General features: G+C 43.8%; 1 protein-coding gene across 1 annotated transcript in view; it reads right to left on the bottom strand.

Annotated features, from left to right (window-relative positions):
* Positions 1-14,097, bottom strand: part of CALCRL (calcitonin receptor like receptor) — a 321,773-nt gene that overhangs the window by 123,222 nt on the left and 184,454 nt on the right. Inside the window, exon 7 of the mRNA XM_085648706.1 lies at positions 13,809-13,935. Within this exon, the coding sequence (XP_085504832.1) occupies positions 13,809-13,935 (127 nt within the window). The remainder of the gene's footprint in view (positions 1-13,808; positions 13,936-14,097) is intronic.

Raw genomic sequence — 14,097 nt, 5'->3', positions numbered from 1 at the left:
GTTGGAGGACGTCACCTTATCTGAGAGGATACACAAGTTACAGAAGAGGCCGTGCCAAAATTTGGTTATCAAACAGTGGAGTGGGACGCATTGAATTTAGTGATCAGAGGATGTTGTATCCATGCCACAGTGGGAGCAGGAAAAACACTCAAAAGGGAACTGTCTGCAGTTGAGAACTCTGTATTCAGAAATGAAGGACAAGCAATATTAGATACCACCCTATGAGATAAGCTTAAAGCTGCACTGCTTGAACAACTCAGCCGTATAGATCACTCTGCATATACTGCCAGAGAGCACAGAGATGGGTATGAAGGGGTATATTATCAAGCAAAGCGTTAAAATTATCGCCGCTTTAGCGGCAGAAAACTGCCGCTAAAGCGGCGATAATGGGCTTGATAATATGCCGCAGAGGATTCCAATAGAAGCTCATGTTGACACCGGAACATGGGCTTCTATGGGAATTCTCAGGTGCATATTATCAAGCCGCTTCAGCGGCAGTTTTCTGCCGCTAAAGCGGCGATAATTTTAACGCCGTTTCTTGATAATATGCCCCGAAGCGAGTAGACTCCTAGAGTGGCTATTTAAAAGAAAAAATTCATACTCTCAGATCTCCACACTCAACATAGCGCCGGATGTTACCATAGGCACACAAAATTAAATCCTTGCGGCTTTTCAAGAATACTTAAGTGTACTATATGGAGATTCTAGCATTAGTCCGGAAACCATGGTGAAGGAATTTGTAGTCTACCTGCCACTACTCCGAGTCTCCGATGAATTAAGAGGTGAGATAGATGCTCCCTTAACAGCTCACGAAATCAGGGAAGCCATGCATGACATGGGCAAAAGCTGAGCTCTGGTGGATTCCCACTAGAATTTTATCAGGCATACTCTGAATTAATAGTGCCAAAACTGGCACTGATGTATAAAGCTGGAGTTAAGCAGGGAAGATTAACCACATCCCTCGGGGAGGCTCTGCTGGTATCTATACTTTAGCCATGGTGCGACCCATGTAACATTTCTTCATATAGGTCACAGGCAATTCTCGATATAGAATAAAAAATTCTCAGTAGAATCGTAGCTCAGTGAATGCTGCTGGTAGGTCCAGACTTAGTCCCCCCTGATCGAAATAGCGTTGTCCCAGAGAGAAGCGCTTTTCTAAATATTAGGAGACCATTCAAAATGATGGAAAAGGCTTCAATGATTTGTTCCTGTTTGGCCTGCCTGTCCTCAGCCAGGAAAAAGCATTCAGCACACTGGACTGCGGCTATCTGGTTAGGCTGTTGACTAAATTCGGATTTGGTGAACAAATAATTGTTCTGATCAGTGGCTAATTTATTAAAAAATAAGTGCCAGGGCTCTCGTCAGGAGGCAGCTTGCACTAGCCCATTTCTCCTGTTAGTGCCGACTAAAACAGAGCCAACTGCTAACCATGAAAGTGGGCAGAGAATGTGGTGTAAGGGCTAGAGCTGCACACTTCGGAGCTAGGGAAGTAGGCTTGAGTCTCGACGTCCGCTCAACATCTTGTGATTCGTGGCAAATCAATTAATCTCTGTGTAAATTAATGTGTCCTTAACTGGTGCTCATGAAAAGCGCCGGTGTTGATGATTATGTGCTGGTCCTGAGCACCGGAAACCACCGGCTCAAATTAAGCACTGGTCATAATTAAGCTACTTCATGCAGCACCGACAGCTAGGTTTCTGTGTTGGCTAGCTCATTGCCTCCTCCTTAAAAGTCCACAGGGGAAAATGTCAGGTATGCCCTCTATTTCCTCTACTTTTCTCTATTGCCATGGAGCTCATAGTCATCAAGGTGAATCTTGACCTGAGCAACTGGGATAAACCTTTAGCACACAAAACCCATGCAATATTGGTATAAAAGAAGGCCTGCATTGGGGGCAGTCCCTCTAGGGTTCTTGCCTCCAAGCTATGGAACTCCCTCCCATTGGATCTTCAACAGTCTGAGACAGAGCTCTCCGCATAAATCTTAAAACTTGGTTTCCAGGTAGTTCTACCTCCCTCTGTTAGCCCTGTTCACTCTGGTAGTTTCGACCTGGTGAGCACTGGTACGCTTCTGCTGAAGCAGCCACGTGCTTCGTAAATTGCTTTATTATTATTATTATATGTAGATGATATGCTAATCTATATAAGGAATATTAACATGGATCATAGTGATATAATCCATGCCCTCCAGGCATTTAGGTAAAGACTCCGGGGTCCATGTCAATTGGTCAAAAGTATGTCTGCTTGCTTTCCACCTGGAACCTACTGCTGTACAGCTGTTTATGGGTAATGGGGCACTCAACTGGGAGGCACATCTTTCCCATACCTGGTGATCAGTATCTTCCACGTGTCTCAAGATCTCCTTGTTGGAATCCTCACCAAAGCAAGATCGGCCTCGAGGAATCAAGTTATATTTTGGAGATTTCTCCTGCTCTTGGTCATGGGCCACATTGCTTTGTCCAAGATGGTGATGCTTCCTCACCTACTTTTCGGCTACTTTACTACTGTGCAGTGGACCTCATTATAATGAGCAATCTGTTCCAAAACAGCCAACTACTCATCTTTGACAAACTAAGAGTATGACATTCATTAGGGGGCACTTCTTAAAACAAAAAAACGTTATTCCTTTTTCAACATAACAGAATTTGCATCCACAGTGTTACATAACATCATCAATACCCAGTGCAGATTTTTACTCGACGTGGTCGATCATCAGTAAAGCATTATTCACCTGCATCTTTCCCTGTTCCAACTCAAGCGCACTGGTACTCGTAGTTCCCCCCTTCTCCCAGATCATTGCGATCACTCCGCTGCGTAAATACAGGTCTACTGCTTGATGGCGAGTGCACCTCCAAGTCCAGCTCATAGTAGGTTCTCAACACCCCTCACACCATCCCAATGTTCTATGGACATCCTCTTCCTTCATACACCATTCTTTCAGCTTCCATACATATATTCATGCCCATTTGCCACATTAGTTTAGTACAAGCTTGCCTATTACACCACATTTTTGCTATATCTCTTTTAGCTATTATAAAAACCAGTGCACTAAACAACACCTTGGACCTTGAGAGGTCGATCTCCTTTGATATGCCCAGTATGATATAATGGAGGGGAGTGGTATGTCAGTTTCTAATATTGCCCCTTATTCAGAAATTATTTCTCTCCTGTACTCAATGATGGCTGTGAACTTCCAGATCATATGTGTAAACATTCCTTCAACTAGTTTGCATCTAATACAAGTGGGGGGGTCTGTGCCATACCCATCTTGAACAATCTACTTTTATTATAATATATTGTATGCAGGAATTTTAACTGGATTAATCTTAGTCTTCTTTTAATAGTTACCTCTCTGGGGTGCATAAAGGCAGCTTCTCAATCAATATCTTCTAAAGGTCCAACATCCCACTCCACAACTTCCTTACTTTCTCTAGGATGTCCTGCATGTTTTTAATGAGGGTTCAGTATATCCGTGTGACCATTTGTTCGATATCTTTTCCATACATATCTTGCCTTCCAAAGGGCAACAGTCTGTTACCACCATCCATTCTATATTTTCAGCTGCCAGGGCATGTACTAGCTGTAAATATTTATAATTCTGAATGTGTGCCAGCTCGTACTCATCCTTTAGTTCCTCAAAAGATTAAAGTCTTGTGTACTGTATTTAATTTCCCATTTTGGAAATTACTATAATGTCCCACTCTTTATAGCCTTATTTCCCTCAACATCTTCCCTTTCTATAATGATGTGTCTTTCTCTTGCCAGCCGGAATATTTTGTGGCATTATCCCAACTATTAGGGTTCATTCAGGTGGGTTCTAACATTTCTTCTGATTTATCTTGTGATATAAGTACTGGGCATATGTATGAGCCTCCATTTGGATTTCATCCAATTGTAGCATCAGGTCATTTAACAGGACGAAACTCCATTCATTAACAGTCTGGAGTTAGGAGGTCGAGTAATGAGCCCTTATCTCTAGGAGCTCTATCCTGCCATTACAGACTGAGCTGCACAGTATCTGTATAGCAATCTTGGGAGTGCCTATATCGCACAGGGGTGCGCGTACAATTTTCACAATCCTGTCAAGGTAAGAGTAAGCAATCACAAAAAGTTGTATTTTACAGCGTGTACAACAGTTTCAGCAGAGTGATAACTTTGAAGATCGAGGTTTTAACAATCATTGATAATGGCAGTTTCCGCCACCTCTCCAAGTCTACCTGAAAGCCTTGCATGACCACTTCTAGGTTATTAGCCAAAAAGTTACATTTAATCATCGTTATTTCAATACCCAGATGTTTGAACTTGTCTCCGGTTAAGTTATATCTTGTATCCTTTAACCCTCCCCAGTCGCCTATTTATACAATGTGGATTTATTCCCAATAATTTGGTATCCTGAGCATTTCTCGAAGCACTCAAACACCAACAGGGTAGCCGGGATCAACATTCTGAGACTTGAGAGGCAGAGTTAAATGCTACCCATATAAAGTGAGATCTTTTTAAGCGCTACTTTAAATTTGGGATATCCTGTTATATCCGCTCTTAGTCTAACCCAACAGGCCAGAGGTTCTATACAGAGGACAAACACCAGGGGAGGAAGCGGGCATTCCTGCCTAGTGTCACATTCTAGCTTAAGTGGTTCAGAGAGCACCATATTTACCCTCACAGATACCACTGATGAACCATAAAGCAATGTTACCCTTTTACAGAAGTTGGGACCAAAAAAGCTTTAAACGCTTTCCACAATATTGTGGCTGAGTGTACCCTACCCAGATTCTCTGTGAATTATAATGTGGAATCTACTTGGAGCCCTCTAATTGTTTCCTTGTTTTGCAATTCCTAAGCATCAAGCCTCTGAACCTGCTTCTCAAATACTCTCTTCTGAACTAGTATAATTCTAAGAGGAGAGTGATTACATATGCCTCTGGCAAAATACTCCAACTCTCTAATCATTACAGCCTCGTCCATTGGAATAAACATGTAGTCTGGGCAGGAGAAAGACCTGAGCCCCGCCCCCCTAAAAAATTAGAATTACCTGTCTGAAGGATGCTTAAGCCTCCAGCCATCCTCCAGGCCCATTGCATGGGTAAATTGTGCGATGAATGTACTTGGGGATGCTATAGGAGACAGCTTCCTGTCTCTAATCCATTACATCATCAAAATCGCTTCCCATTATATGTATAGTGAGGTCTGATCTAGTTATATGGGGTCTGATTTATAAAAAACCTTCTTCTGAAATATGGGTGGTACATATACGTTTAGAATATACGTTTAGCATATACGTCTACCCCACCACCAGCAAATAGGAGGTTCTTTCTTATCAAAATGGCTACCCCTCTCAAGACCCTTAAAAATCCTGCGAGTGCCAGTGTTATATATTATCCCCTGTTGAGACATTTACAAGCGGAAACCATCGGGTGCGTTTCTTGCAATAGAACTAAGTCTGTGGCCAGCCTGCAGATATCCTGCACCACCACTCCTCTCTTAATTTTATTAGCTAGCCTGTTGATGTTTCATCATAAAATTTCAAGTCCGTCACTTCCAGGTCTATCTTTTGTCTGGGAATCTCATAACCATCTCCCAATGTAATGTTGCCTCAGCTTCAAACATAGTTTATCCACATCTGCTTCAACAGTGTCTGGTATAGTATGAATATAAACAAATCCAAGTGTTGGATTTAACTGTCACCCCCTACCTCTCTCTTCCCTAATCCTCCAGTCTATGGGTTGGAAAACTACTTACCTCCCCAACTCCGAAAAGGTAAATAATACCCCACCCCATAACTATGTACTCTTACGTGTTCCAAAGTACATCCCCATGTTACATGTCATACAGTGCCTTCCTTTTATAGTATGATAACTTTGAATCTTTCCCTTCTGCCTGGTGGCACAGAATCATCATCCTTTTAATCATTAGTTGCCATGGACTCTTGAAGTCTCTTCCGCATCAATCTCCATCTCAAGATCTCCTACGACTTGTATCTCTAAATCAACCTCTCCCAGATTTTTGACGTGACCAGTAGGGAATCTGCTAAAACCAGTCTCCTAACCTGATGTTGTTAATATTGATTGCCTTCGATTGCTGCTGAGGACAAGGGGATCACCTTCTCATAATAAGGTTGCATCTTCAATCTGGCCTTCAAGCTAGCTAGTAGTCGTTTTTAGCCATTGTAGCGATATTTGAGTTTGATCACAGGCGTTTTTTAGATCTGATATTCTTTGTTCCATTTCTCTTACTCTATCAACTATATTATACAGAACGTGTCTTAGGAAAGTTACATCAATGCCCACTTCTCCTATTCCATTTTCCAGGGCTGAGTGCATCCCTTTTTAAAAGATCTCCTCTGGCTCTACGTAGGCCTTCATTCATTCATTAAGTCTGTCTGTTCCAAGGCAGACTAGTTATCCTCTACTGCAGCATGCACACATGCCAACTCCAAGTTAAGACAATTTTGCTGTGTAGATAATTGCTGCCAGATGCAGTCTTTATTGGTATGCATCTCTGTGTGGGGTCGGAGGCCCAGTCACCATGAGGATCCCCCAAGAGATTCTCCTGGGCAGGGGGTGGTGTGTCATCATTAATGTATTTCTTTTTTACACCTGCCCCCTTGGGCCATCTTAGTTTGAGCAAGACTACGCCTGTGTGTGGACTGGGCCATTCTTGTTCTTCCCCCTTCCAACACAAAGCTCTGTCAGCTCCTCACTTGTACAAGAAACATTGTGACCCTACTTTGCCAAGTTCTACTACTGTGGGCTCTACACCAACTCATGGGGCTGGGCAGCATTCCACTTCCCTGTGGCTGCTCTCTGGGAGGCCTGTCACCCTTTGGTTTGGGGCGGAGTAGAGACATGGCCAACCTGGACACTTGCTAGTCTCTGGCCACCTCTCGTCCGCGTGATGGTCTGTTCAGTCCTACAGCCCAGGTGTGTCTATCTGTTACTGCGTTTCCTACAATCAATCAATCAATCAATCAATCAATCAGGGGTATTATATAGTGCACTACTCACCTGTGAAGGTCTCAAGGCATTGGGGGTGGGGGGGGGGGAGTGGCTCCGGATCAGTCAAAGAGGCAGGTCTTGAGGACCTTCCTGAACGTGTGCAAGGTCGGGGAGCATCTGATGTTCACAGGAAGCTCGTTCAAGGTCTTGGCCACGATGTACGAGAAAGCTCTCCCGCCAGTTCTGTTTCTGCGGATGCGAGGGACCTCTGCCAGGGCGAGGTCGGCGGAGCGGAGGTTCCTCTTGGGTACGTGGAAGGATACTCTCTTGTTGAGGTATTTGGGTCCGATGTTGTTGAGGGATTTGTAGGGGTGGGTGTGGAGTTTGACTACTGGTTAGGACTATCTGCAACTGGCGGCACACCACACGCACATCTCCTGGGACTGGGCCTAAACATCTGGTCAAGCTCTCTTTCCCTCCATTCGGATCTTTTATACACTGAGTGAAGATCCAATTACTAAATACCATCAGTCACAAGGCTTGGTGTGCATATTTAAAGTCGGATGCTGACTAATTAAATGGACTGCAGATGGCACCTTACGTAAATCCGTCTGCCATGATGCTCAGCTAGCAAAACCCCACAGAGGGCCCATTCTCGCCTCTCAGAGTCTTGATTAAGACTCTTCGGACTAACTGGAACATCTTTACAGCAGAGCCTCAAGCCCACACCCTTAGCCAAACATTATTCATAATCATAATGGGTAGTGGTAGTAGACTAACTGGATTAATAAAGCTCTAGGAGAACACACAAATATGTTTACAGGGCTTACCAGAGACTAAGCTAGGCAAAGTGCTTTGTGATAAGTAATGGGGCAAGGCCATGGCACATCAACACGCATCTGAATAAACTGCTTAGCGCCAGTCTGGGGTTTTAATCTTGCCATATACAAGATGGAATTAAAGATTTGATCTCCTTACGAACAGCTGGAAATGGGAGACATGGAATGGCTGATAAAAGCCACTCTACCTAATAAGGTAAGTAGCAGTGACTGCCATCTTACTAGCAGTGCTTTAACTTTTGATAAAAGAGGTCTATAATTCAAATCACAGAGATCATCAACATTTCCAGTAAATTGAACCCCCAAGTATTGTTTGGGTTTAGTATGCACACATAACAGAACAGGTGTATTTGTAAAGAGCACGTTCACCCCAGCAACGGGGCATCTTGGCGCTGAAATAAAAGATGTATATTGTTACCCAACTCAATGGTACTCATTTTATTGACCTCAAATGGATGAAAGGCTGAGTGGACCCGCAGACACAATTGTAATTCAAGAATTAAACTGTCTATGTGGAAAATACATCATTTATGATCCTCCAAAGGTCTGAAATACTGAGAAGATTTTAAAAACTCTCTTTTGGGCTTCTATTTTTGGATCTAGGATCAACATTATATCATCTGCACAAAGTTTAATCTTGTCCATCTGTAATGAAGTGACTGAATTATGCCATCTTTTCGACTAGCTATAGCCAAAGATTCAATGAAAAAGGCAAACAGGACTTGAGAAAGGAGGCAACCCTCTGCAGCCCCCTGTTTAACATTGAATGTCGTAGTGTTGGCCAATGTACCGCGCCTCAAATTCGGGGCCGAGGAAGACCTCTTTCAGTTAAAGAACAAGGTGGTGCACTGGCTCAATTCCAACATTGCCCTTGGTACAAGAGTGGAAAATCATATCCTCATGGTGCGTCGGACACAGTGGGTTGGTAGCACGACCAAACCTTGGCAGGGGGACTGTATCACTTTTAATTTGAACAACAATACCATTGTTGATCACATCCTTAGTTCAGTAGCACAGTCTGAGTATAGCTCTTGGAATTCTGCAATCCTGGCATTACCATTGGGCTATTTTTATCAACCCAGATCTTTCCATCCTGGATCCCAACGAGAGCAGCCTACTGAGGGAGCTTGTGGGGGCACATAGGGGGGGCTGTAAGGGTAAGCACGGCAAACAGGTTTGCCCCTTTGTGCACGCTGGATGACTGTGACTGATGCCGAGCGGGTCTTTCGGCCCACATGCTACTTGCCCCTCAGGGAATCATCATACCCCCGGAACAGGACCAGAGTGAGTACGGAGGGTGCAAGTTTCTTTCTTGGAACATTGCGAGGCTGACAAGTAAGATCAATAATCCAGGATGGCTGGTCTTGTGAAAAGCTTTGGCGTGATATGTCTACAGGAATTTTGGCTACTGAGAATAACTTCCACCTGGATGGCTATAAAACTCTTTGTCCCAGCAACACCGTCCACGTCAGGGAGAGCCAAGGGGGGACTTGCTACCTTCATCTCGCTGGCTGTCCTCGACATCTCAGTGACTGTACTCCATGTTTTACCCAATGTACATGTAATGTTGCTGTCTAGTGGCAAGAGTAGACTTCTCTTGATAAATCTTTACAATGCGGGAATAATACACGAGGGGGAGGGTAATATAAAGCAGTTGGGGTCAATATTACGGGGTGGCACCTTGACAGGCTTGACCTGTCATCACATCTTCTTAACTGGGGACTTCTTCATCATCATGTGTGGGGACATTAGACAAGGAGGAGTGGAAGCCATGGGCTGTGCCCGACAATCTGGTCTGCACATGGAACACAACCCTCAGGGCACCGAGCTTAATTTAATCTTACTTAAACTTGATTTAACATCTGTCATTAACAAGTTGCCTCCGGGTAAAACAGATATTACTTCCACCTTCATCGGTAGATGTTGTGAGACCTTTATCGACTTCACCTTTGTATCCACTCCTTTCTTTTCCCTGGTCACATATTTCTTTGTTCAGTCAAGTGAATTCAGCGATCATATTCCACTTGTGTAGCAACAGGATGGGCCAGAGTACACAGACATACTGAGTCCCTCTCGAAGTGGCGGAGGTGGGGAAGAGTTTAAAATGGAGACGTATAGCACCAGAGTCCCTTCATGAATCCCTTGCAACTCTGTGTAGCAGGGAGTTTGCCACCTGTCTTGATGGCGAGGCTAGCGCTTCGGATAACCTGGGTGCATTTGGAAACATGTCCACTGTTACACAGAGGTTTTTACGAGCCTCGGGCGAGGGCTGTGAGCCAGTAGGCACATATTTCTTTGTTCAGTCAAGTGAATTCAGCGATCATATTCCACTTGTGTAGCAACAGGATGGGCCAGAGTACACAGACATACTGAGGGGGGGTGTCCCTCTCGAAGTGGCGGAGGTGGGGAAGAGTTTAAAATGGAGACGTATAGCACCAGAGTCCCTTCATGAATCCCTTGCAACTCTGTGTAGCAGGGAGTTTGCCACCTGTCTTGATGGCGAGGCTAGCGCTTCGGATAACCTGGGTGCATTTGGAAACATGCCCACTGTTACACGGAGGCTTTTACGAGCCTCGGGCGAGGGCTGTGAGCCAGTAGGCACAAGATGGTTCGATTCAGTCTGTTCCCAGGCTTCTAGTAAGCTGAGACGGGCCTTAAGCAACAGGCCGAGACGTAGTGGTAGTAAAAGGGCTGCGTAGAGCATATAAGGCCGCAATAGCAACTTGTAAATCCTCGCTGAAGGAGGAGGCCTGGTCTGATCTAGTGGAGGCAAGCACACTGTACAATAGCTCTAAGTTTTGGACCCTCATTAATAGCCCATTTTTTTAGACGAGAACGCCAAATTATTGGACGCCCACATCACGGAGGACGATTCGGTCCATCACTTTGAGGGTATCTTTCAACCAAAGTCCACGCTATCTGAAGGGCAGGAAAGTGTAGAAGGCAAGGCGGATCTCATATTTTCCACCCAAGAAGTAAGAGCCTGTATATTAGGTCTAACCAAAAGAAAGGCCTCAGGGTCAGATGGGATTCCTCCTGACCTTTATATTGCCCATATAGACTTTTGGGCACCTGTCCTTACAGCTGTTATTAATGCTGCAGTGCGGGTCGGCCACCCAGACTCCTGGGCTTTATCGACTATAGTGCCGGTATTTAAAAAGGGCAATCAGGACAGTACCTCATGTTACAGGCCCATTTCTCTCCTAGACTCTGTGGTGAAGGTGGTGGGTTGTATGATTCTTAACAGGTTGGTAACTTGGGCGGACGAAGAAACTTTTTTATCTGAAATACAATATGGTTTCCGCCATATTGTAGAGCAGTGTTTGAACTTATATCTTGTTTTGAATAAGTATAGTGTGGCTCGTTCATGTCCGATATATTTAGCCTTCATTGACCAGTACTCAGTCTTTGACTGTGTGAACAGGTCCAAATTATGGCAGCTGATGGTATCCATCGACACTGATACAAACATCGATTGGTTCTTGAGGGACGTTCACTGAGATTCTAGGGCGGTTGTCCGCTATTTTAAGGACCTGAAAGTGTCCTGTCAGTTTAACAACAGAGGGGGGGGTGTCAGGGGTGCATTCTTGCACCCTTCCTTTTTAATTTGTACATCAACTCCCTAGAAAAGGCCCTCCTAGCAGCCAAAGCTGACAGTTACCAGGTAGGCAAGCGTAGCCTGCCAGTCCTTTTATATGCGGATGACGCAGTCCTCCTGGCGAGGACTGCAAGGGGCTTACAACTTCTCCTAAACTCTTTTGCCTCTTTTATGGAGGAGCTGGATCTGTCGGTGAACCACTCTAAATCACACATCATGAAGGCTGGCTCCGGAAAGGCTAAGGCTAAGCAGCCCATCTTTAAACTAGGGAGTTCTTTAATACCCAAAACAAATGTTTTTTCCTATCTGGGAGTAGTGTTTGACGACTCACTGAGCTGGAGCCCCCTGCTTAACCGAAAGAAAGGGAACCTAGTGAAAGCTTCAGCTGCTGTTTTTAACTTTGCCAGCAGAATGGGAGGGAAGCCAATAGGGGCCATGCTGAAGATCTACCAAGCGAAATGTATCTCACAGGTCAGTTAAAGAAGCGAGATATGGAGCCATGTCACGCTTGGGGCTCTGCAGAGCACCGAAAACTCATTTTTGCGAAGAGCTCTTTCTGTCCCACAAGGCACCCCATCTTATGTTGTGCATGAGGAATTGGGGATGCCTTATCTCTCTGACGACTTGGCTTTTCGACCTCTGGCCTTGTGGTTTAAGATATGGGCCAAGCAAGAGAGCATACTTAGTAAAGACGTCCTACGGGACTGACTTTCTCTTGATCACTTTTCATGTATTTGATGGCTCCGGTATATAAAAGTTGGCCTTGCCAGACTAGGAAGAGTTGATCTCTTCACAAATCCTGAGGGAATTGGTAAAAGGGACCTCACCTGGGTCAAGGAGTCTTTTTTAAGAATGCGACATAGTGAAAGAGAAGGAAACGAGCTGTGTAAGCCCAGTGTGCACAAGTATGTCGTACTGAAAACCGTGTCTATCACGGAGCCTTATCTTTTAGGGCTGAAAAGCATACAGAATCGTTTTCTTTTGATGAGGTTCCGACTTGACCTTTTCCACTACTTATTGGCATACCCTGATGGTTCTCACAGAGGTCAGTGTCTCATGCCTTGTGTCTGCGATGGAGAATCTCCTCAGGACATGATGCACTTTTAAATGTTCTGCACTTTTTATGCTGTTCCCAGAAGGTTATTTATTCTCCCTATCTTAAAAAAAAGGGCTTTAGGAGGTTGAGACCAGCTTTTATTTTCTCACAACTTCTTTCTAGTGATACCGTTTTATACACTCTCAATTTACGGTTTGTCATCAGACAAAGGACAAGTTGTAAATAATATCTGTATTGTAACTTATGTTTTTTACTTGTGTATAGCTAATTTGGATTTTATAACATTTGTCAACTTATAGTCTGATTTATGGTATAACATAGGCCGTATGACTTTTATGGTTTTATCCTTAAAGCCGAATAAAGTTTTATTGATTGATTGATGACCCTCTCTCTGATGCAGTAATAATCAGCTTTGCCTCAGTGCTGTTATACAATGTCTGTATAAACCCTGTGATAGGTCAGAAAAACCCATATTTCTCTAAAATTCAAAAAGATTCTCCGAAACCACGAGGTCACAGCCCTTCTCGCCATCTAACAAAAGAATTGAAGCTATGTGGCAAAACTAGCTGCATCTACATTATCCTGCTACACAGTCAACCTGTGGTGATTTTACCTGTAATGTGACACAGAGAATCATCGTAGAATAATGGTAAACATCTCAAAGTGTAAGATGTCCCACAGTGTAAGGTGTTGTTGGTTCTGGCATTAGGTCAAGGATAGGAATGGATAAGAAGATGAATCAGGGTGTCTCTGACACAAAAGAAAGTATAAATGCATACATAAGTTCAGCAAGAATTCTGCCATCCAAATGCCATGGATGATTAGCATACCTATTGTTACATCCCTTCTTCAAGTGCTCCTTCTGGTGGAACTGCGTGTGTGAAGATCTTTGTTAATCAATCCATATGTAGAAGATGGCTCCCCTCAGAATGTATCCCTATTGTATATACCCCCTTTTCTCCAATGATTCACCTGTCATTCACTAATGGAACAATATGGTGACACAGACAAGCTGTGTATATTGTTGTAGCTGCAGCTATACCAGTAAAATATCCCATGGTAAGGATGCATTAATCAAGTGTTCACAATGAGACACCCGGTCAACACTATAATTAAGCATACCAGGAAAAGCCTTATTCTCTGCCACCAGGGAAAGTTGGACAATATTTCTGTACCACTGGCTGTGCAGACACCCGAGTGTGAAGAGCCTTAAAATGTTGCCTAGCACTACAACTCATTCTAGAGTAGACACAGCCATGGAATAGTCTTGCACTCGTTCGCCCTCTATGATAATGGGGCAAATCAAATTTGACACACGTTTATCAAATGTTAAGCACTGCAAACTGTTGCAACAATAAAGCTCAATTGAGTGGCACTTACTGGGTTGGTGGCAACTAGTGCTGGATTGTTGGCCACTGCTGTAAGTCCAATGATTGTAACAATGGAGTTGCAAACAAAAGAGAAAAACAAATTTTTATGTAGGGTAATCCTCTGGCAGCTCAAACTCCTAAGGGAAGAAACCACATAAGGTTAGTAAAACTCCACTAACATGCTGCTTTTTAGAAATGATAAACATATAAATTGTTTTTGACCCATGCTTTGGTATATTAAAAGCAATACCTGCAAAAACTAAAATATACCAATGTTAGATAAGTAATAGGTCATCTTA

Source organism: Triturus cristatus, chromosome 3_2 (assembly GCF_964204655.1).
Source record: "Triturus cristatus chromosome 3_2, aTriCri1.1, whole genome shotgun sequence".
Lineage (NCBI taxonomy): Eukaryota > Metazoa > Chordata > Amphibia > Caudata > Salamandridae > Triturus > Triturus cristatus.
Note: the sequence above shows the minus strand (reverse complement) of the source record. Positions and strands in the feature narration are given on the sequence as shown.